The sequence below is a fragment of the Eumetopias jubatus genome, unplaced genomic scaffold, assembly GCF_037043125.1.
Source record: "Eumetopias jubatus isolate StellerSeaLion01/CBP00866 unplaced genomic scaffold, mEumJub1_p1.0 scaffold_13, whole genome shotgun sequence".
NCBI classification, from domain to species: Eukaryota; Metazoa; Chordata; class Mammalia; order Carnivora; family Otariidae; genus Eumetopias; species Eumetopias jubatus.
In genome coordinates this window covers 45,920,822-45,945,016 of record NW_028274819.1, presented here as the reverse complement: position 1 = coordinate 45,945,016, position 24,195 = coordinate 45,920,822, and the positions used below count along the sequence as shown (strand labels likewise).

The 24,195-nt window shown below is 53.4% G+C and overlaps 1 protein-coding gene across 5 annotated transcripts in view; it reads left to right on the top strand.

Moving 5' to 3' along the window:
- Window positions 1-24,195, top strand: part of MICAL2 (microtubule associated monooxygenase, calponin and LIM domain containing 2) — a 221,529-nt gene that overhangs the window by 127,354 nt on the left and 69,980 nt on the right. The window contains exons 18-24 of one of the 5 annotated variants that reach the window (XM_028116801.2): window positions 3,903-3,965; window positions 8,773-8,880; window positions 9,909-10,095; window positions 11,273-11,361; window positions 12,610-12,712; window positions 15,383-15,440; window positions 16,458-16,679. In XM_028116801.2, the coding sequence (XP_027972602.1) occupies window positions 3,903-3,965; window positions 8,773-8,880; window positions 9,909-10,095; window positions 11,273-11,361; window positions 12,610-12,712; window positions 15,383-15,423 (591 nt within the window). In that variant the 3' untranslated portion in view covers window positions 15,424-15,440; window positions 16,458-16,679. Of the gene's footprint in view, window positions 1-3,902; window positions 3,966-8,772; window positions 8,881-9,908; window positions 10,096-11,272; window positions 11,362-12,609; window positions 12,713-15,382; window positions 16,680-24,195 lie in introns of those variants that run through there. The other 4 variants (XM_028116800.2, XM_088018025.1, XM_028116796.2 and 1 more) reach the window with 4 other exon arrangements.

Sequence of the window (24,195 nt, the reverse complement as noted above, 5' to 3'; positions counted from 1 at the left end):
ACCCAGAGGGGAGAAACCTGGAAAGGATTCACACAAGAGGCAATATGGGAACCAAGTGTCAAGGGTTCCATGGAAGGGGAAGGGCAATGGTTCTAGAAAGGTCTAGCATGTGCAAAGGAAGGCAGACAAGGTTTGTGTGAACAGAAAGCAGATTCTGGTGCAGCTTGCTTTGGGAATAAAAGTATTTATGGCAGTGTGGAGGGTGAGGGTGGAAGTCAGCCCGCTCTTCATGTTAAGGAGTTTTATTCTGCTCTCTTAGAGCTGCTGAAGCCACGGCTCTGTATTCGAGAAGGATGACTCAGTTAGCAGTGCAGAGGTTGGCTCAGAGGAAGGGAGGAGGTGGGAAGCTAACTTTAACAAGATGCAACCCTTGAACAATTTTTAAATTGGGGTTCTGGAGCACTTTTCATGGTTTCCATTGTCCTCCTGTTACCAAGTATGCTGAGAACACTAGCAGGCTGCGGTGGGAGAGGGAAGTGGGTTTTGGTCTCTTCCTCGCAAACCGTGCTCCTCCAAACACACCTGGTCTGTCTCGCTTCCCCAGGCTTACCTTGGTGCGGAAAGCTAGATGTCCCCCATCACAGTTACTGCTCATTTGCTTCCATGCTGTTAGGCTGAAGCACAAACCAGCAATCTGCTGTTGCCTTAGTGGAAAATTAGGAGCTGCCTCTTGGTTTGTAGTTGGGACCCCCACTCCTGTGGGGAGAAGGGTGCAGGTAGGGTCTCTAAGAAAGGAGCGAGGAATATTATCAGCCCCACCCCCTCCACCATCCCCAGTAAGGGTGTGAAGCATCCCCAGAAGGGCAGTAGGAGGTGGCCCAGAGAAGCACAGACACCTCTGATCTGCAGCTCCACCGAAGACAGCCATGGCCAGGATGCCCGGCATCTTGTTCCAGGTCAGCCACTGGTCAGCCATTTGGCCTCATGCCTCCTGACCTATCTGGGCTTCTGTATTTTCTCATCAGCACGAGAGTGATCCCTGGCTCATGTGATAGCAGCTGTCTGGGTGGGGACTGGCATTTTTCTCATCATCCTCACCAAAGCTCCAGAGCAGCCTTTTTGCCCAGCTCGGGAGAGGAGCCTCCCCTGGGGGGGTGCTTCCTGTTATGGCGCCCTTGACAGGACGAGAAGGGGCCAGGGTGCCTGGGCACAGACAGGCAGCCGCTGGTGCTCCTGGCTGGGCAGCTGGGCCCACACTGTGCTTCTCTCCTGCCCAGCCCCTCCGGCTGGCCCTGGTCCACATCCCCTCTAGCCTCTGCCTTTCTTTCATGCTCAGCGTGGCCTGGCTTGAGGGCAGAGCTGGGGCAAGAAAAGCCCCCACACTTCCCAAGGTCCCTGACTTGGTTTCCAGTAGGTGTTTGAGCTCTAGGTACTGGCAAGAGGCAATCTGTGCAGGCATGTGTGGGCCACCAGGATCTGACAGAGACACTTCTTGTCAGGAGGCATTGCTCCATCATCATCATGCTCCACTGAGGCCCTCGGCTTCTCCTCCATTGGGCTCCTCAAGCAGGTTTTAACCAATGTCACTCATGAAGCGAGCCAGCAAGTGAACATTCAGCCATTCAACAAACATTTATTAGACCACAGACGGCTCAGTGTCAGGCACTTTGGACTCTTGGGATGTGCATCAGTGGTCTGGAGTTACATTCCTCCCCTGATGAGGCTTGTATTCTAGTGGGTAGAAATGAACAATCAACAATAATGTAATATATAGGTGAATTATATAATACATCAAAAGACAAGATAGTACCTCCTATGGAAAAATTATAGTAGGGAGCTAGCGTGCTGGGGAAGGGTAGCAATGTGAAATGCAGTTTTAGTGGGGGCTGTTGTTCCTGGGAAAGAGAACTGAGCAGGAGTAGAGCCACAGATAGGAACACAAAGGTGCAAGGAGACCAGTCCCCAGGCCTCCTGGCCCCCGGCACAGGGTTCTCTGTACCACAGCGGCCAGGCATGAATGGGAGGCCTTGTCAGACGCACCAGCTCACAGGCTATAGCCACGGGGAGCTCTGCACCCAGGTGCATCAAGAGCTGCAAATGCGGTGGGCTTTGGGCTGAGCAATCCCAGGCCCTCTACTCCCCCCCTCCCGCCCATAGCTTGACTCTTTATTCTACCAGGTTGTGGTAGAACAGTCACCACCTCTTTTTCTTATCCCGTCTCCTTAGCCAGCCTTGGCCATCAGGTGATGGTGTAATTGGGCTGATGAATTACAGGCTGATGCGCCTCTCCCAGTGGGGCCGGGAACAAGTGGAGAGCTCTTAGGGCCACCCTGGGACAGTGGGCAAGTCACTGACCCTCTTTGTGCCTTAGTCTCTCTGTAAAAAGGACCTAGTCTGGACTCAACATTCCCAGCACCCTCCAGATCTCAGTGTGAAGCCGTTGTAGACAGGACTGAGTGGTGAGTTTCCAGGGGCAAGCAGTCTCAGAGAGGATATTGCCACTGGCCCTGCAGTCTCCCCATCCCCCACCACCAGTTTCCCTCCCTCTCCTGGACCCCACCCCACAACCCATTCAACACTGGGTTTTGTGCATGCGGAATCTGGCAGGGTGACAGCCTCCTCTGAAGAGAGAATTGGCTGCTGCTTAAAGTCTGTGACAACCTGGTGACAAACTTCATTCAGTCCTAAGGGAGCTCTGGGAGCCTCTCCCCTGAAGAGAGCCTGAGGCTGCAGTGCTTCTGCCCAGCCAATGATGGGCTGCTCTCATTGCCCAGGGGCCCAAGCTCACCTCCATTCAGGGAAAGCTGAGGAAGGAAAATGCACTTGGAAACTGCTGTTTAGTCCTTGGCAAACTTGAGGCAGGCAGCATGTCTCTATTCCTGCCCTAGAGCCCTACACTCCAATTCTGAGGATCCAGGGATAATCCCTTCCATGTGGGAACAGACCTATCCAAACCCGGATGAGGACCACCTGTTATAGGGGTGCAGACTTGGGTCACCAGTTCCGGGAGATGTGGCCAGGGCTGTGCCTTCAAATGGCCCTCTCAGCTGGACATTTGCTTTAAGATTCAGTGATACTCCTGAGAGTTTGGCCTGAATGGTCACAGGGTGTATTGAGGTCCTCTCATTTAGGATCTAGATTCTTACCAGAGTCTTGTCTTTCAAAGACCCAACTAGGGATCATGTCCGCTCGTATGTCTCCAGCACTCATTCGACTCGTCCATCCCATTAAACCCACCCTTCATCCATCAGTTAACTCCTTTTTTCAAGCAGGGAGGCCACTGCCAATTTGGCACCTGGCGTGGCTGCTAGCCATTTGCCAAGGCTGGCGAGCTCTTGCAGGAACAAGATGGTGGCTGAGTGTTTGTGCCAAGGAGCAAGAGGGGGCTGTGGTTTAAGTCTTCCTGGGTCAGAAGAGCAATGTGCATTACAAAAGGAGCTTTCTCTACCTGGGGGTGTTTGTTTTAAAACTGGATTTGCAGGGTTTACTGGAGAGATTTGCACATTGGAGCAAAGCTAAGGGAGGCTTGGCTGGGCACTATGTCTTTCTTTCATTTGATACAAGGATAGATCTCAAGGCTGCCCCCAACCTCCTCATTCTTCTCTTTGTTCCTGGGATAGGACTGCCTTTGGAGGTGTTCTGTGTGCATCCCAGCTTGGGGGATTTTAATTTGCAGAGGGCTGGTGTGTTTCAGGGAAGCAGGGTGCTATAGGGAGAAGAACACGGGCTTAGAGTCAGAGCACCGACCTTGCAGGAGTTGGTGGACTTCCCAGCACCTCGGTCCCCCAATTATAGACCGGAGGTGACAGCAGCTAGCCCTGATAGTGCGAGGAATGTTGCAGTGAGCTGGCAAAGGTAGAATGCCTAAAGTGTCCAGTAAATGTGCTCTCTCCCCAGCAGAGGAGAATTCCAGAAGAAATCTCACTTACCTGAAATGCATGTTGATTCCTCTCTTTCTCAAGGCAAAGAAGTCACCTTCAGGTTTCCATTTCCATCCCAGCCACTTAAGAACAGTGCGGCCTCAGGTGAGTTAGAGCCTCTCTGAACCTCAGCTGCCCCATCTGCGAAGGGGGATTATGAGACCCACCTCGCAAGGCTCTGAGCCTATGATCACAGCACAGTGCCTGGCGCCAGGGGATGCAGGTGCAGACGTGGGCACCCATGGGGAGGTCATAGCCTCAAAGGCCTGCCCGAGTCTCAAATCTGAGCATGTCATTTCCGGACCCCCTCAAACAAGGTGGTTTCAGTTCTTGCCCTCTCTTGCTCTTGCCCTGAGCATACCACTGGACACCCAGGCCCATAGCCTGTCCTATGATGTTTCTCCCCCAGGCACTCCTCAGAGGGGAATGTTGGTCCCAGTGGGCGCAGGAGACCTCCTCAGGCCCTGCCTGTCGAAACCTCCCCTTCCTGCGAGTCCTCAGCTTTGAGGTCCTAGAACCTCTGCCCTTACCCTGCCTGAGCCTTGTGGGCTTCATGATGCTCACAGCAGGCCAGGTGGCCTCAGGTGGCCCAGCTCCATGGTGAAGCACAGCCTGGGCACCTGGTATTCTTGGCTGAGTTCCAGGCCCGAGGGGGGAAGTTAGCAATGTTTGGACACAGAGGGGCCCAGGAACCTGCTTCCTCCTTCATTCAGAGCAAACGCCCTGTGCCAGGAGCATGGAGATGAGTAAGGACACAGTCAGACATCAGGGAGTGCAGACCAGAAGGGAGCTGGGTGAGAAAGGCTCCAACATGCAGCTGCGGACTGACAGTCATGTTCTGAGCTCAGAGTGCCAGGATTGCCTCAGACATGCCTCCTTGTGGGAGTCCAGCCATCTTCTGCAGCCTCTGGGGATGATGCTGGGGAGGGACAACAGTTATGCTACCATGTTTGAATCTGGGTTGACTCATCGAAGAGAAGCCAGTGTGCTCATTCTGGGTAGGCCATACCATTCTTACTCATGCAGAGGATAGAACCCAAGTGACCTAGAGTTTCCCAGAGTGAAGACCATCTAAGAAAGGAAAAAAGAAGTTCTAGAACATGGAAATGTAAAGCCAAGCCAATGGCAGTGTTTTGGACTCATTAATTCCATGCAAAGTGCTTCCTGGGGGCCCCACACCATGTGAGGTGTGGCCTGGATTCTATGGTGCCCCTTTTTTTGTAGCCCTGCAAGGGTGGCAGTAGTCTCCCCATTTTACAGATGAGGAAGCTGAGGCTCACAGAAGGGAAATGGTGTATGTGAGATTAATCTAATGTAAGGTGAAATAATGGCACACCAGAAATGTCCAGCCATTCCAGCTTGTTCTAATTAACTGAAAAATAATTAGAATTCAAAAGGGGGAAGAGGGTAGTAAGAAACCTTCTTCAAAATTATAAGAATATTGCAAGATACGTAAAGGTCTGCAAAAGCAGCCCCATAGCCCTCCAGAATAACCAGTTCTTTAAAAACTAGTGACTGGGATGTGATCATTTTTGGCCAAATCTTTTTGTTTGCACAAACTCTCCCAAATTATCAATTCTGCTCTTGACCAGCCCTCTGCAGGAACATATATGGCCGACCTTTTAGTGCATGAGTCTCCTTGCTGAGAAACCCTGGCTCTCACTCTGAGGTCAATACCAGAATGAGTTTTCTGGAAGTTTCTCTACAAATTGATCTCTGTCTTAGGATCCCAGGAGCTTGGTTGGCTAGAGCAGTGCTGCTCAAAGTGTGGTCCATGGGCAGGTACTGGTCTGTGACCCAATGAGCATGGCGAGTGAGAGTGAGCATTAGACACTTGTGAGCAATCTGATATTGCCACACATCCAAGTGTGTGGTCCTATTTCCAGTAATTCACATTTATTATGTCCAGAAATACTAGGTCACAACAGACTAGAGATTTATTTTTTTTTAAGCAAAACCTGGTCATTTACCACTGGTAGTTTGGGGAGTAGTGAGCTAGCATTCATCTGGCTGGTCATGTCCTCGCTCTGCTGGAGCCAATAAGGCATCCTATTGACAAGAAGCAGAAGAGAACCCATAATCCTCAGGGCAATGTCTGCCTCCACACTGGTCTTTGGGGTGGGCTTCAGGGGGCCCCCCCCTCACCTCTTGAGATGAGTTCTCCATCACTGGGTCTCCTTGTGACCTCTCCAGGAAGTCCAGTCCACCTCTTGGTTGGCCAGTGGTGACTCTGGGTTGGTTTCTATCAGGTTGGAAAGGGCGTGTGGGAGACCCAGTGCTGCTCTCCTTAAGGGTGCTTTCGTTATTCTTAGGAAAGCCGTGGCAATGGGCTGGGGCTGTGACTGCAACTGGGAGTTGCAGTTTCTGCAGTTTCTGGAGTTTCTGGCCCATTCTGAAAGACCAAGTCTTGTCTTCATCCTAGATCACCTGGCTGGGTGACCTGGACAGTGCTCTGTCCTGGCAGGGCAACTGAGCAGGCCCATGTGCACATAGATGGGTCTAGCGACACCTGCCAGCTACCTTCTAGCCCTTGGCGTGCTTCTGTAATTGCTCCTTAAGTCAGGATTGCACAAAAAGCTCAGCAGCACAAAGTGCTTATTAGCTAAGTGGTTAATAAGGTCGCATTAAGGACTTGTATTTAAAGCCTTGAAAAGTATAGTCTCAATCCCAGCTAACTCAAGGGAGGCGATAATTGCACGTGGGTATCATGGCATCACCATGGAGTTTTTTCTGGGAGGGCGCCCCAGAGCCAGTTCACACACGGGGCCACTGGAGACAGCCACACAAGGGCAGTGTGGGCAGGGAGGTAAATCTGACCTCTGTCTTCTCTCCCCCTTGGATTTGGTATAAACCCAAGAAGTACTTGGTATTCTTCAGCCCCTTCCTGAGGGGCCTGTGTGTGTGTGTGGGCAGGGGTGGGGGGGGGCAGTTCCCAGTGGGGGATGGAACATCAGGCAAACAATGGCTTGTTGTTCTGAGCCACTGCACCTGAACCTTTCTTAGAAACAGGAGCCAAGGTTCTGGGCATTTATTTGTGACATCCTGTAAATGGCAGAGAGTGTGCTTGGAAGCAGAAAGCTGATCTCTCCCAGGCTGGGCCAGCTCGGGAGGTGAAGTGGGTCTGGGGTAACTGGTGGGGTCGCTGCTCCTGGGAAGGGACAGGCTTTGTAAATTCTGAGGGGCTCCCATCTGTCTGAGCCGTGGGCTCAGACCCCCTACCTGGCAGGCCCATGGCCTGCTACAGTCCCCAAGAGCCCTGCATGTGGTCGAAGTGACTGTTGCAAAGTGGCTGTGAGTGTGAGGGCTTTCTTAATGAGAAAGGGAGCAGAGGGCTCCTGGGTCTTGTTGTTCTCCCCAGCCTGCCTGGCGACCTTGCAGCAGCTGTGCTCTTGCTGGAATCCTGGAGGCTGGTCCCAGCTTCTGAGGCTGGGCTCTGCTACCGGGAGCTGGGGAACCACTGCCATTCGCTTTGCCGTCCCCCGAACTTCCTGCTTTATAGCTGAGGCTTTCATAGCAGATTAGATGTGACCTCCCAGGAGTCCTGGGTTTAGATTGAGGGTGTTCCTTCAACCACACCCATCCACCTATGCCACTGTTCTCTCTGGCTGCACCTCCCAGAAGCTAGATTCTGAGGCTGGGCAGGGTCTGGAGCCTGCCTTCTTCCCAGATCCTGGGACCAGAAGCTGCTTACAGAATCCCTTCCTGTGGTGTGTGCCTCCCTGAAGAGGAGACTGCAGTGTTCCCAGGGTAGCTTTCATAGCTGGTGGGAAAGGGGGAGCTAGGTGGGATTTGTGGGGGTATCTGGGTGATTGTGCCATGTCTGCGTGGGCTGTCAGCTCCACCCCTGCCCCAGCTCCCAGACACGTGGATGGGGAACCGGACACTCACAGGTTGGGGGTGGACGTCATGCCCTCCAGAGCACAGGCACCTGTGCACCTGCCAGGCAGTGGTGTCCAGGGCCCCCATGGAGCTGACTTGCCAGCATCAGCCTGGGGCCTCTGGGCACTGCAGCCTGGTGCATGTGGTGGAGTGCCATCCTGTTGCCTCCTCACTCCTGTTCTAGTCACTGCTTCTGTAGGTCTGGGGGGCACTCAGGTCAGACACCACCATCACACCCCAGGGGTGTGGAGGCCGCAAGGCAGGCTGGGACCGGCTGTACTCGGGAAACAGGGAGGGAGGAGTCTAGTTCATCCTGGCCTAGCCCCGCCAAGCGCCAGGCACTTGAACACCCATTCTCTCCCTCAGTTCTTACCACACAACCATGAGGCAGGCACGATCTCCCCCATCCTACTAAACAAGGAAACTGAGCTCAGAAGTTGAGAGTTTTGTGCCCAGTCTCAGAACTGGTTCATGGTGGAGCTGGGATCCAACCCTTCATTCCAGTCCGGGGGGCAGGTACTGCTCACGAAGCAGGTGAAGCAGCATCTCACAGCCCTCCAAAGAGGAGGGATCTCTATGGGAGGGTGGCTGCCGTTCAGCTGTCTGTCCGTGAGGTCCTGGCTCCTTAGGGTGTGAGGGCATCTGGGCTGGGGCTCAGGAGACCTGAGAAGAGCTCTGAATCTCACACGTATTTGCTAAGTGGCCTGGGATAGCTCCCTTCCTGTCTCCGGGATTCATTTACCCCATCTGTGAACCAAGAAACTCGACGAGTCCTGAAGGCCTTGCATGCCGACGGAGCTAGTTCTACAAGTCACCTGGCTCACCCCGGGCCCCAGCGTTCCATTTCTGTCCTGTCTGTCTCCAGAGTGCCCGCTGCCCTCTCCAGGCTGGTTTTGCCTCTCCTGGGACGTCGGGCGCTGTTTGCATGTGGGTGTGGAGCCCTGTCCCACCTCCAGCCTGTTTGCGCTTTCCTTCTCAGTGCTAACTGGCCTCTATCTTTGTCTCTGCCTCCTCTACCTCTGCTCTTGGGTAGCTGACGGTAGGGAAAGTGTCCAGCGGAATAGGGGCTGCAGCTGAAGTCCTGGTCAATCTGTACATGAATGATCACAGACCTAAGACCCAGGCCACCTCTCCAGACCTGGTAAGGACGCACGCCCCTCAGCCTTCACCCGCAGACACTGGCTCTGGTCTCCCAGGGAGGATGGCCTGGTCCACGCGAGGCCCCCTTCTCATGGACAGGAGGCGTGACAGTGGGGTAGACCGGTGCCAAGGTTGGAGGGCTGCGTTTTCTGGCCGACAAACCTCACTTGGCTCCCCATAGGTCATTTCACAAGGCAGAGCCTGTCCCCTGCTGTCTGGTGAGCTCAGTGAAAAGGCCAGGCAGGCCACCCCTTACCCTCAGCATTTGGCGTCCCGCCCAAGTAGCCCTTTTGCACTGGACAGAGGATCCAGTAACAGAGAGATACTCTTCCCGCTGAATTCTCCCTTCTCCAAACAAGGCTGCCTGCTGCGGTCACCGGCCATCTGACTGGACATTCTTTTGCTTTCCTTTTGACATGTCCCCCCAGCCCTAGAATCCCCCAGGCGCACCGCTGCCTGGCCCTCATCCTCCTCCCTTGCATTTAGGAATTTGCCTGGCAGCCCCGGGGGCTAGAGGACACAGCCTGTCCCTGTCCTGCAGTACTCTTCAACAGTTTGGCTGCCACAGGCTTTCCTTGCCTGGCCTAAGTCACTGCAGGGGGGACAGGGGTGTGGAAAATATTCTTTCGGGGACCTCACCCTAGAGGCGGGCAGATTCTGGCAGGAGCCAGCGTTGCTGGGCAGGCACGTTGGTGAGGGATGCCCACTGTGTCAGACAGAGAGACGCCACTCCCGCCCCCAAACTGGAGCGGCCGGCCTCGGGAGGAGCCCCTCCTGGGCCTCCCCTGTCGCCACCTGGCCTGCCTGGGAGCCCGTGCGGGGTGGGGTCGTTGGGGTCTGTGCTGGGGGCGTATCCTCCCACCGCTCAGTCTCGGCTGCCGTGCCTGCAGTGCCATGGGCAGCAGACAGGAGCCCACGAGGTCCCCATGATCGAGGTCAAGATTTTCCAAGAGTCTCGGCCTCGCACCGCGAGATGCGGGGTCAGCCCTGACGCGCGGCGCTTCTCTCCTGCTGCCCTGTGCCCCCCAGGAATCCATGCGGAAGGTGTTCCCCCTGAGCCTGGGCGGCAGCGACACCTGTCACTTCTGCAAGAAGCGCGTGTACGTGATGGAGCGGCTGAGCGCCGAGGGCCACTTCTTCCACCGAGAGTGTTTCCGCTGCAGCATCTGCGCCACCACCCTGCGCCTGGCCGCCTATGCCTTCGACAGTGACGAAGGTAACTCCCAGCAGCCGGGGACAGCGCCAGGGTCTCCGGTCTGGGCTCCTGTCCTCTGGAGGCTCTGGGGCACCCCACCGCTTCCCAGGGACTGTGGCATCCCCGGGAGAGCTGTTCTGGGAGCTGGGAGATCCTGCTGGAGAGAGAGGCCACCTCCGGCGGGCCCGGGGAGGCGGTGAGCGCCTGCTGTATATCAGCAGCAGCAGCACCTGCTGTGTGCCGAGTGCTTTACATACGTGTCCTCGCCAGCATCCCCACCTTCCATGGCCCCGTGTGGGCAAGGAAATCACACCTGGCGACCTAATACCACGCTTGTCACCACACCTGGCTTGTAACAAGGGTTCGATAAATGATGATGTATTAATGTTTTTATTTACAAAGTGTGTCTTACAAAAGTGGTCATAATAGCAGCCTCCCCTCTGAGAAGCAGCCTGACAGAATGAACCATTAACTAGCCCTGTAACCTTGGGCCTGTTACCTAACCTCTTGGTCCCTCCGTTATGTCATCTGTAAAATGAGGATAATAATAGTTCTTAGCTCATAAGGTTGTGGCAAGGTTGTTCGTGTGAATTAATTCACGGGAAGCATTCAGAGTAGTGCCTGCTCTATTGTGAGTCCTGGATAAGTTTTTCATGTTGTACCATTGTTCCTGAGGTTACTTTAGTAACAGTGAATGAAGAAGGCTTTTCTGGAAGGTGCCCAGTGGTCCTGGGCCATGGCCAGGGGCCCAGGGCAGACTTCACCTGGGTCTTCTCTCCATCACTGCTACCATTTGTTCTGAGCCTTTCCCACCCCCAGGGGCCCCAGGAAGGACCGCAAACTGGAAACAGTGCTGATATTCAGAGCTGTCCATTCTGCAGCCTGGCAGCTGGCCTTGGGAAGGGACTTGGCCTCGGTTTGGCTTAGGGATTATCTGAGGGCTTCAGCCCCAACCCCGGCATCCCGCCCCCTCGATTGCTACAGCCTGCCTCTGAGGCAACAAAGGGTCCTGCTACCTCGTCTGAGTGTGGCTTCTTTAAGACAGGTGACAGAAAGCAAGTTTGAGGCCTCCTGGGCTTACTCCCAATATTGGCATTCCCTGACCTAGACAGGGGCAGAAGTTGGCTTGTATCTGCTGTGACCCTAATTTACAGGAGAAAACCCATGCATGCAAGTGTGCACGTGTTTCTTTTTACAGGCAAGTTTTTCTGCAAGCCTCATTTCATTCACTGTAAGACCAACAGTCAGCAAAGGAAGAGACGAGCAGAGCTGAAGCAACAAAGAGAGGTATGCTTTCCTCCTGAAAGTGCTGTTGAAACAGGGACGGCCCCTGGATCGGAGACCGTTTTCAAAGGTCCCTCCAAGTGAGGCCAGAATTTCCGGCCCTGGAGGGGCTGAGACCCACAGGTAAAGCCGAGAGTCCGTACTGTGCGTGTGGCGTGGAGGGTCTCTCTGCCTTAGCCTGTTGTGCCAGCCTCTAGGTTTATCCCATTCTGGAGGCCAGCTGCCTGGTGAGCGGCAGTGCTGGCTTCTCCTGAGAAGGGCCTTCCTGCGTCCCAGGGCTGGGACTAAAGTCCCAGCCATGTGGAAACCACAGGGTCCCCCACGCCTGGGTCCCAAGTGACCACAGTGTTGTTTGCAGGGATGCCTCTTGGGGAGCCTACCTTTCCCTCATTCCGCCCCCCACCCCAGTCTCTTGTATGTCAACAAAGTGACAGGCTGCTGAACGTATGGACGGTTGGTGATAGCGTTCTTCCCGCAGCTCTTAGCACACACCTTCTCTGCCGCTTGATTAACCACCCCCTCCAGCAAGGACCCACACCATACAGCTCTTTTCAGGTTATATGAATCATAGAGGCTTAATGTAGAAAAATGGGTAAATGAAGTATGTAAAGAAGGAAAGTTAAATCATCACCACCCTATTCTGAGAAACCCATAACTAACATTTTGTGACATTGCCCTATGTGAATGTCTTTTTACCTAGTTGGAATTCAGTAATTACACTTTCATATCCTTCTTTTTGTTTACTGGCAGTATACCAAGAACCGTTCCCCATAACATTAAAAATTCTTTTGGAGCATCATTTTTGATGCCTATAAAAGATGATTAATAATTTATTTAACAAGTCCCATGTTGCTGAATGTTTATGCTGTGTCCTGTTTTTACCTTACAACTATTTTCACAGCCAGCATCTTTGTATGCACATCTTGGTCCCTGTTTCAAATTATTTCCTGAGGACAGATCATTAGAAATAGAATTTCTGAGTCAAAGGACATACGTGCGTTGTTGTTGTTGTTGTTTTTTAAGGACGTGTGTTTTGAAGGTCTGTGAACCCTGTGGTCACGTTGGCCCCAGAAAAGCGATGCCCATATTCAATCCCCCTTCAGCAGTGCACAGGGGCTATTATTTGGGGGGCTGGTTGCAAAATGCAGGGTCTGCCACGGTCCGTTTGTGTTGGCTCTCTTCATCTGCTTCCTCGGAGGGTGCTCTGTGAGAATCATGGACTAAATGCCCTTCCTCTGCTCCCTCTCTTAGGAGGAGGGACCGTGGAAAGAGCCAGAGGCCCCTCGGCGAGACACTCCCGTGGAAAGTTCTTGCGCAGTTGCTGCTATTGGCACGCCCGAAGGCAGCCCTCCAGGTATCACCAGTTCCTTCTTTAGGAAGGCGCTAAGCTGGCCCCTCGTGCTGCCCTGGGGCCTGCTTCACGTTCCCCGGAGCCTGCTTAACTGGATTCGGGGACTCCTGCGTGCAGCCGGACTGCATTTCAGGGACAATGCTTATAACTACTGCTACACTTACGAGCTCCTGAGCCTCGGGCTGCCCCTCCTCTGGGTGTTCTCTGAGGTCCTGGCTTCCATGTACCGGGAGTCTGAGGAGTCCTTGGAGACCATCCGCAACTGGGTGCTCAGATGCTTCCCGGTGAAGCTCCACTGAAATGCCAACCACCCCAAAGTGCCCTCACATTTCCAGTTTAGACGGCAGCGTGTTGGCAGTTAGCCAAGGGTCTGGCCGGGAAGCCTAGCATTCTCTCGCCAATTCGCTCAAAGCCAAAGAGTTTCACACTGGCCACCCGCACCTGACTCTGTCAGGGTGGACATCTGCTCCTGGTGCCAGGGCCAGACGACATGAAGGATGTTTTTTATAGCTTTGTACTTCTTTTATACCAAAGCGAGCCATAGTTCTAGGTTTACATTTCAATTTTTAAAACTTTTAATAAGCCAAGAGAAAGCATTTTTTTTCCCTATGAGTGTCAGTTTTTCTAAACACGGTTTGAAGTTTGTAACTGGTGTCACGAATCCCTTCCACAGTGTGGTCCGTGGTCATGGTCGCTGCCCATGACACTAATGATTTGGGCTTTTTATAGAAACAGAAGCGAGTGTGCCACCTCCTGACCAGTGCCTTTTGCTGTGTGTACCCTGATGCCACTTGTCCACAGGGGACAGTGTTTTGGCACCACGAAAGCATCAGCAGTTTAGAAGAAAAGAGTCGATCAGAGTAGAATTAAACCATACGGAGACACACGGCAGTATGTAGTCGGCTGTGATCTGCCCTCCCACAGGGAAGGGGACTGTTTTGCACCCTTGTTTTGATGTAAAATTAGTAGCTTAAAGATTTTTCCCCTCATCACCAGCCAAATGACCGTGGGGTTTCCTGCAGATTGCTACAAACATACACTGTCCCTTCCCATTAACGAGCAGTGCCTGCGAGGCCCCGTGGCCCCTGGCCGAGCAGAGCTCTGGTGAGCTGTTGCATTGCAGGAGAGGAGCTGTGCCCATCCCCCCGCCTGGGGCCCCCCATCCGGTCCTCAGCCCAGGCTGCAGACTGAGCCAAGGCCACTCAGGGTCCATAACGGTCAGGCTGAGGGAAGAATCTGCCCTCTCGTATCACATGCTTTGGGACTGAGGCCGTTTGTTAGCACCTCAGGGTATAGGATTTCTGGGAAGCGTGACCTACCCGAGGAGCTCTGCTTACAGACATCCTGGCTGCTTAGCCCCTCAGCTGCCATGCATGTTGGTCAGAGCAGTCAAAAACCATTTGTTTTCACGCTGTCCTAGCAAAGGAATGTGTCTGAGTCTGACCTCCTGTGTCTTGACTGGCAGGGGAGGCAGAGATTGGAAGCTGTTTCTTGACTGATACAAAAGAAATATGCCCTATTAAGGGCAAAAACAGGCCTTGGGCCTACCTGTGTTCTTCACTCTGGGCTTCTGGGGGAGGCCTCCGCTTCCCGCACCCTGCTCTGCCCGGACGTGTGCCACTGCTGGGTCTGCTTGAACAAGGCAGAGGCCTTCCAACATGCTCAGGATATCTAGAGCTGCCAGGCCGGAGATGGCTGTGTGCACTTGTGACACTAGAGATCTCCTCTAGATTAAGGGAAGATGGAACCCGGGGTGCGTTAAGAGCCAGGGCGCTCAAGAGCTTGGAGATGACAAGTTTCTATAGGGCAGGACGAAGGGGAGAGGCATTTCTACAAACCCTTCTTGAAGTCCTTAGAGAAAAGAGGGGCCGGGCTGTGTGGCCCAGCCCATGGGAACTGACACCTCTGTCCTCGTTGGAACCGTTCTCAGTCTGATGACTTGCGTTGGGTTTTTCCAAATTTTTGCTGGAATTTTAATATTCAGCGTGGTGGGAGGAGCCCTGGATTCATGCTATGTTTGATTCTAAAAGGAAATTCTTGAGGTCATGACGTGAACACATGCACAGCCATGTCACTGCTCCTGTCTTCAGCTCAGGGTGGGCTGAGAAGCTTTGTGGAGCGCTCCATGAAGCCAGAGTTAGACTCTCGGAGAACGTCGTTTATGGCCATAAAGAGACTGGTTTGAATTATTCTGGGGAGACAGGGTGTGCCTGTCAGAAGCCTGAGATGTTTGTATGTTTTGAGGCTGTGAACCTTCCTGGTGGGCAGAACCGAAATGCATGGTGGATCCCAGGAGGGAGACGCCCCTTGGCCTCCACAGCATATTCAAGAATGAGTGTGGGACACGGGAGTGAAACTGGGGAAAAGAGATATCGGGGTGGGGGGGCAGGGGGTCCTGAGGACGCGTGTCTCTCCAAGGGGAGGGCTTTGGCCTAGGCCAACTACCCGCATCCACTCTTGTACGTGAGTAGGCGGTCACTACCAGAAAGGTTTATCTGTCCCAAGCAAGCAGTGATTTGTTCGGGGAAGTTCCCCTTTTATCAACGGTGGCCTCATCTTCAACTCCAGTGCCTTTTGTGTTATCAGTCTTTTTTCCTCCCCCGCCCCGCCCCCGCCCCGAACTAAATTCTCCTTTCTGTCTCTCTCTTTCCAACCTTACACTGTGGCTACCAGTTCATTTCAGCCTTCCAGTGCTACACCCACTTCTTGGCTGACACACTTCTGCTCGGAGGTGACTGGTTTTCTTGCCAATTTTCAGAGAGAGGTACTAATGCCTAACGTGCTCTCCGCGCCCCATCCTCCGCACCGTGGTCCTGGTTGTGCTAACTGCGAGCGTCTTGCATACTAACGGACTCATTCCATGGCATGGGGTTTAGCAATGTGGGGTGGTGTTCCGCTCGAAAGCCATGTTTGACTCTACTTACCTCTGAGCCGGCCGCCAGGTCTACACCGGTTGCATGCCCTGCCTCCCTGCGGCTCCCCGTGCAGCCTGCATGCATACCTTTGCCCTTGCGAAACCGCTTACCTTCCTGGGACGGTTCCCCCAGTGGTGAGACAGAACACCAGAGAGGGCTCTGTCACCTTGCAAAAGAACTTGGGTCGAGTAGCTGCTGAAAAAGTACATGCAAACAAAGAGTTCTTAAATTGATTCTAGTATAAAGATTATTGATCAAAACCATGGGGGACTCTTTTGGGAAGGGTTTAAAAAGAAAAAATGCTCCCAGCCTTCATCACAGGCTTGACCCATGCTTTGTGTTTTGAACACACAATCACAGTGTTCCTGGCAAATCCTTTCTCTACCACAGCCTTTACTTTAGACACAAGGGCTTTGCTGTGGCTCTTCTTACTGTTCTTGGCTCATAATGCCCCAGATGATGCAGAAGCTTCCACTGGAGCAATCATTGTCCCAGGCCGGGGGTGGCTGTGAGACATGACTGCGCTCAGCCCGGGCCTGGTGTCCATGCCTCCGTGGCTCTGCTCAGACGACATGTGCCCGCTGACTCATTACTTGGAGCAGCAGGACGGTCAAAGTGCTTTTAGAGAGAGGAGCGCCGTGCCGAGTCCGGTGGAGCTGCTGGGCGCCGGGCCTCGGGGTCTCGGGCAGAAGGTGGCGTCTGTCCCGCATGTGGCCCGGAGCCATGCTGACCTCCCGGCCTGTCCGCACAGCCCTGCATGCTGCGTTGCTCACGGCACTGGTGCAGAGTCCAGCCAGTACAAAGTCATCGCTCTTGTCTTGTTTCTCTTGCAGCGTCTCCCTCCCTTTATAGAATGTCAACCAGAGAGGGCCCTCCTTCCCTCTCAGCCTTCTCTTGAGCTAGCCCCCCCCATCTCCTCGCAACGCATGTCTGCGACCTCTGATAGTCCTTTACAGTGCCACACGGGACCCTGTATTTTGCACACAGCAAATGATGTTTAGCTTTATTTATGGTATTTGATGCTGTAAATGAAAATAAATATGGTTCTTTATAAAGCGCATTGTTTCCTCTCTTCTTTGCCATGGAAGCTGCTCCAACCTCAGACACGGGGGCTGGTTTAGGGGAACAGTCTTCCCTAAACTGCTGGTGGGGCCTGCACTCGTGGTGACATGGGACGCTCTGGGGCTGCGCTGGGCACCTCTGAAAGGAAATATTACCCAGGGGTAATATTTGGAAAAGGTCACCGATGCTCCTGGGCCAGGCTTTGGGGTCTCTTTCTTGAAAACTCATGGTACCTCTTCTGTGTAGATTCTGGGCAAAGCTGGGTGAGGGTCAGTGTCACCTGAGCTGTGAGAAACAGACTGTCCTAACAGCTCCTGTTCTCATTCCCCCACCCTGACCCCCACCTAAGCCGTGGACCTGTCGGAGAGCTCTCCTTAGGAACTGTTCACTAACTTAGGTTCCTCTGTAACAAAGGTCGCTCTCACAGGCCTTATGCTGGTCCAGCTGAGTGGGAGCTGTAAGGGAAGAGGACCAGACGTTGGTTTCAGAATGGCAGCGAACGTGGAAGTTGTGCTTATCCAGATGGAGAGCCATTTGTGATCCTAAGAGGCCTCCCCTGCCCCCAAAGGCTCAAGTCACTCAGTGTCTTAGGCTGCAAGGCTCTGCCCACAGGGCCATTCGGAGGACAGAACCCATGGCAGGCTCTGACCCAATTCCAGGCTGGCTTCCTCTTACAGGAAGGATGCAGAGTCTCGCCTGGCTAGTCTGGACAGCTCCAAGGAAGTCTGGTCCTCAACTTCCCTGGGTTGGGATGCCTGACATCGCCAGGCTGGATGCAGCTGGGCTTCTGACGCTGGGATGAGCCTCTCCTGAGGGGCATTTCTGGGGCCCTGGGCCTCTGCGCTTACCTGCTGGCTCCTGGAACTGCCTCCCGAGCTGCCTAGGGTCATGTACTCTTACCCAGGTGAGATAGTCTTTCTCTTCCATAAAAGGAAGGGTGTTAGGGACTGAAGTCAGGAGCTCAGTTGGGCAAGTGATTCATTCCTTTATTTATTCATTTGTTCAAGTATTTGTTGAACACACACCATACCCTAGACATATTCCAGGTCCTAGGGATGCATCAGTGAACCACACAAAGTCCCTGCCCCTCCCTGCTTCTTGGAACGTATCTCGGTGTTTTGTACTGGGTTTGATTTGCTTTATTTGTACATACACTCATTTATTTACTTAACTAATATTTACTGAGTGTCTATGGTTTGCTGGGAATATAGCAGGGGGTGAAATAGACAAAAGTCCTCATTACCATATTGGAGCTTATAGTTTTGTTTTGATGTTCTGATTTGAAGTTGGGTTAAAGCAACATTTTCCAAAGCATGGCAAGGGAAAACTAGCTCCAAGAGGGGCTTTGTGGATGAGGAGCTCTGCGAATGAGGAGCTCCATAGGCGCAAAGTTTAAGAAATGCTTTATAGGAATAATGCTGGTCCTCCCAAACCTTGGAGATCCACAAGACTTACTGGCATGGTAAAAGTCTCTGAGGGACCCTCCAGTAAAGAAGCTTAATTAACTTTGCTGAGGTGGGCTTTCCCATATCTATTTGAAATGAGTTTTTTGTTTTGTTTGGGGTGGGGTTTTTGTTTTGTTTTGTTTCGCATGTCACATTCTACCTAAGTGTCTGGTAGAATATTCTTTAATCCAGAAACAGTGGATTAAAGACTTTCAAAAGTAGAATAATAGAACTAAATATTAAATAGAATTAACTATGGATTAGATCATGGGGTTGTAACTTTCTAAGCTTTAAAACCTCTGACGGAAAAAAATATGTAGGATTCACATGATGCAAATCTGACAGTATACATTTTAAAAACTTAATGTATAACAGTACAAATGAAAATATTCAGTAGACAGGCAGACTGGGGGGAAATGTGAATTAGATGTGCTCATAAAGAAGTTCATTGCTATGGCCTGAAATAGTTCATGCAAACGAGGTGTTCCCAGGCATCTGACAGTGTCAGTGATCAACTCATGTTTGTTGACCCAACCCCCCAATGATAAATGTGCAAAGGCTATGAATAGACACTTCTCACTGAAGCAAATTAAACAAGTAAATGCTAAAAAGAAAAAGCGAACATTTATAACAATTACATTCGAGGGAATGTGAATTCATTATCTCCTACCTACTGAATCAGTAAAGAAAAAGCAAAGTAGATCGTAAGAAAAAAAAAAAAAGAGGTAAAAAGTAAATGGGGACAATCTTTTCTGGAAAGCAATATGGCAACAGTTATAAAGACCCATAAAAGGGCTCTCTGACCTCTCAGTGCAGTAATCCTACCCCAGGGAACTTATCCTAAAGAAGTAATCCAGCTGGAGAAACCAATCTCCGTGCACCCTGAATATTAAGTAGAGTAAGTGGGTCACGCAGAGCGAGGGGGCTGTTCTTTATTTCCATAACTTGTTCACTTTTATAGCTTTTTCTTTAATCCCTAAAATAAGGAAAAGAAGTGACTGCTGCTTGGACGGCTCTGGGGCCGTCTGTCACTGACCGAGTGTGTCCCCACCCCTGTGCTGGGCATGGGACCGAGCCCCTCGTGTGCAGGTCCTCGTTAGCTCTTCACCTCCTCGCGGCCACTTTGAGGGGAACCTTGACATTAAAGGAATTGATCTAGAGCAGGGAGGTGATCTAGAGCAGCATCTTCAGCTGTCAAAGAACAGAGCATCACCAGGCCCCGGCCAGGAGTCGGACGCTGCTCTCAGGGGAGCCTCGGCCCATGGGAAGGTCCTGGACCTGGCCACAGACCCAGCTTTGACTCCGGCACTGTGTACGGACTCAGTGGCCTTGGGCAAGTCCCTTCTAGAAATGGATGCCTCTGACTTAGTGTTTTGTGGCAGTAGAATCGGGGAACATGCCCGATAGGGCTCTCAGGGCAGCAAGAACTCTCCTGCTGAGCTCTAGATGGCACCTTCCTGGTTTTGCGCAGTAGGGAAGACTTTCGTGGGCATTCTAGATCATTCTAGATCAGCATACCCCACAGGACATTTTGGGTTGGCCACTACACAAAAGTCTCAACTCACACTGCGTGGTGCCATCTATTTTTCTGTCCTTTTCTGATCTCCCGGCCCTCCTGAAGGTAACTGGTCGCCTCCCTTCAGACACCACAGCCTCTGCTGTGGGTGCCCCTTTCCTCCTGCCACCTGCCAGCAAGACTTTGGCTTGGTTTAGTGAATTCCTGAGTCTCAGCAAAGAAGGAGGGGGGCTCTAGCTCTTCTCTGGCTGCCTACTTGACATCTCCGCTCAGATTCTACCAAGTCTCCAGCCCAAGTATCCACCTCCTGCTCTTAATCTTCCCCTGAAACAGACTCTACCCTTGGCCTTCACAGTTTCAGGAAACGGCGATTCCATCCTTCCCATTGCTCAGTCCAGAGCCTTGGAGTCATTCTTGACAACTCTTTCCCTTGGCCCCACGCCCACGCCAGCGGTGAATCCCAACCAAGCACAGCTAGAACCTGTCCACTTGTCACCACCCCCATGCTACCGCCCCAGCCCCAGCCACTGTCCTCTCTTCTGGAGCTACTGCAGTGGTCTCCTACGTGGCCCCCAGGTGCTACCTTGCTCCCCTCAACCCATTTGCAACACAACAGCTAGAGTAATCCTTTCAGAACTTAGATCTGTCCTCTGCTCAGAACTTTCCAATGGCTTCCCAGCTGGCTCAGGGTAAAAGCCCATGCATACGGCAGACTCAGACGGCTCTGGATGGTCTGGATAGTCTGACCTGCTGTCTCCTCGCTCTCTCTGATCTGCTGTGTCCCAGCCACACTGGCCTCCTTGAACACCAGGCCTGCTCTGTCTTAGAGCCTTTGCACTGGCTCTTCCCTCTGCCAAGAACACCCTCCTTTAGTGTCCCTCTAGCTGGCCCCACCCTTTATTCAGGCCTTTGTTCCCTGTCTCCCTCCCAGTGAGGTCTGCCTTTAATACTGCAGTCCGTCCCCTCACCCGCCTACACAGGTTTTCAGAGCATTTACCACCTCTGACCATATTATGTAATTCACCTCCTGAGGATGTGTATTGTTTGTTTCCCCTCTTGTTAGAACATAAGCTCCTCGAAGACAGGGATCTTTGTTTCTTTTGAACATGCATATCATCCCCACAGGTAGAACAGTGCTTGACACATAGTGGACCCTCAATAAGCATTCGTAGAATAAATAAAGGCCCTGACTTCTGGCCTGGACTCCAGACTGTGGAGCTTGTCTTGGGCTTAGGAAGGTCTTGCTGGCATCAGCTCATGGCTCAGAAAGGAGAACCTGGAGGAGAAGTATGACATTGTGTGTCCGGCTGCTTCCACAAAGCCCTTTGATTGATGGGGAGAGGGGAGTCTCGATTTTACTTGCATTTTGCCTTCCCAGGGATGCGATCTTCACAGACCTGGGTCACCCGTGGGAGCAGGCCTGAGGCTAGCCAGAGAGAGCAGTACCAGTGGGACCCCCGTGGGTGTCAAGGCCCAGGCCACGGGCTCACACACATCGTCTATCCTGACACAGGAATCCAGGTGACAGGTTTGAGACAAGAGGTGGGGGTGGGGAAGGCTCTGTTGCCATGGCACATGGTTGGCCCAACTTGCCTTTGACCTCCTGAGTCTAGGCCTCCTGCAAGTATCTCTAACAGACCACAGGAGTACAGACAGCAGGGCGACCGAGGAAGCAGGGCTAACCCCACCACCACCACCACCACCCAGAAGAAGATGCCAACCTCTCAATGTTGCGGGGCCTAGAAGTGTCTAGAAGTTCAGGTCTCTCTACTCTTACTGCCACCTGCATGAGGCCCAGCCAGGCCTGGCACATCCCCTGGCCGTGAGGACTTCGTCAGGGCCCTGTGGTGGCGCCTGCCATCCCCATCTGCCCTGATGTGAGCTGGGAGCAGACGTCTGCTCAGCACTGGGTGACCAGCTGCCCCAGCCATGGGGTGTGTGCAGGAGTGAAGTACTGGGGGCCCCGAGCCTACTTCCCTTCCTGCTTCCCTGGGGTGCTGTTGGGGTTCCTACCTGGAAACATCAAGTTCTCTACCCCCAACCTCGTTCAGAGAAATTTGAGTGTAGGTCCTGGCTGTGCCCAAAGTTGGAGGCCCAGAGCCGGCCTGACACAGTACCTGTCTGTGGCAAGAAGAGAGGCAGGGTCCGAGGACTGAGGCCCTACACCTGCTGCTGTTTGCAAAAGAAAAGGAGAAAAAGCTGGCTGTTTGAGGGCCCGCTGAGCTGTCGGGAAGATACCACGTGCCCCCTCCCCTCCTGGCCCTGATGGAGGAGACCCTGCTCCTCTGGGTGTTCACACCAGGTTCGGGGCCTGTGAGTGGCCCTGCCCCGCTGTCTGGCCTTGCGTCCAGCCGAGGGCTCTGTGGAGGGAGCAGGGCAGCTCTGCTGAGGCCGTGAGGGAAGGGCCTGCAGCCGGGGAGGGCTGAGCTCCCCTCCCTCCCCGGATGGCTGTTTGTTGACCTGAGCTGGTCTCTGCATAGAGGCTGCTCCCGAGGCCAGGCAGGGCCCTTCGAGTGGTGCTGCTCACCCTGGTTCAGGGCAGCGGAGGGTGGGCCTGTGAGTACACATGTCTGCACACAAACAGGCTCACACACTCAGCCTGGGGGTGCCTGGCAAGAGTACAGGAGGGCAGGACAGCCCCGCCTGAGGCCCAGGGCTCCCCATCAATTTTCTCATTCCCTGAAGACCCTTGGAAACTGGCGTTCCTGGCAGTTCACCCTGGGGTGTCACTCTCAGAAGCCCCAGGATGGCAGCTGCAGCCATTTGGCACCTGTTCCTTTATCCTTTAAAGGGACACGCGCTGTGCAGGACCTTGGTAGTGGCACAGACAACTGTGCCATCCCCTGACACAGGCCCCTTCCTGAGACCCTCTCCCATCCTGCTGGCGGCTTGTCAGTGTCTCCTCACTCGTCACTGTCCACCTTGCAAGGGGGTGGGGAGCCCGCTCTATGCTTAGTATCCTGGACATTTGCCTGTTTGCTGGCAAGATACCCTCCCTGCTGTCCCCCTGCTCTGCTCTGTAGTAAAGTATAATCCCTGCAAACTACATTTCCCAGGCTCCCTGGCACCCGGTTCCTGTTCGGTCTGACTGGTGGGAGGGTGGAGGATGGGATCGAGGGAGAAGCCAGGGTATTCCCCCGAGTCTCTGCATCCCGGGCAGTGGCTGGGTCTTCCCCGTGGAACCCACTCCTGCCTGGTGGCCCTGGCCTCTGGACTCACCGGCTCCTCCCGCTGTCCCTTCAGCCGGTGGCTTCCTGCTCTGGCTCATCTCTGGGGTGTCTGCTGATCCGCACTTGGCTTTTCGGTTCATCCAACCCCATTGTTGTGAGTTTCCTGTACTAACTTTCCTCTGTGGAACTTTCTGGCTTGAGTTCTATTTTCCTGACTGGATCCTGATAGACTTAGTTTCATTGCTCTTTTTAAACTTGTTTCCTCAGAGTGAACAGTGGGCAAGACAGCAGAGGGAGTTTTTCCAAGCCCAGAGCCAGAAGTAGCTCTGGCAGTTAGGAGCTGTGTGACCTTGGACAAATGAGCCTCAGTTTCCTAATCTGTAAAATGGACTTAATAATGATACATAGGAGAACTTGTTGCTTTGTTGTCTCCCTGGGTTCTGGGGCAGAGTGGAAGGGTCTCCAGACTTGGAGAGAAAACAGAAACAATTTCACCAGCAGAACGAGGGCAAGGGTCCTCACGCTGATACTGTAGCAGGGGTCTGGGGGTGGCGTGTGAGGACAGACACTGCCTGGCTCTGCCTCTGGAGTATCGTCTTTCACCAGGGAGCACTGGGAGGAGATTGAAATGCTTGGCTCTGAGAACACCTGCTTCCCTCCAGGAGGCCAGGGAGCTGGGGGATCATTCTCCCTGCCCGCCCTGTGCGCCTCCTCCCCTGGCATCCCCTGGCTTCTCTCTATGGGAATAGATAACTTAAGGCGAAATCTCGGACAACCTGCAGACAGGCCTGGGGGAGGCAGCGCAGGTGAACACAGCTGGCCCCTCCTGTGGGGCTGGCCACTGACATAGCCGCTGCGTGTCCCCGGGGCGGCCGATCCGGCTCACTCACTGCGGGGCCCTGGCTGAGTTATTCTCCAGGCGCCACGTTCTCGCACGCATGCGGTGAAGATGACAACACTGTCCTTTCAGGCTCTTGGGATGTCAGAGACAATGAACATGGATAAAGGCCTCGATAATGCATGGCTGTTGCTGTCGTTGTTACCTTGAGACTACTTCCATCGCTCGTACTGGGCTGCTGGTCTGTGCGCGCAGACGGGAGTCCCCAGGGAATGAGAGAGCGGTCTGGAAGTAGAAGCTTGAGAGGAGTGATTTCCTCCGGGGCATAGCACTGGACCTGAGACCCAGCTGTAGCCTTTGGCCCAGGCCTTGGGGGGCAGAAGGGAGGGGAAGAGGATGTCCGTCTTTGGGGCTTTTGCACCTCGGCGAGTGTTGATCAGAGAAAGCCCCAGCTTCTTTTTTTCCAAGTCTCCACCTCCCCCCACCCCCAGCCCCTCCACTGATATCTGGGCTCCACGGTGAGAGACGCTGGCCCTGACC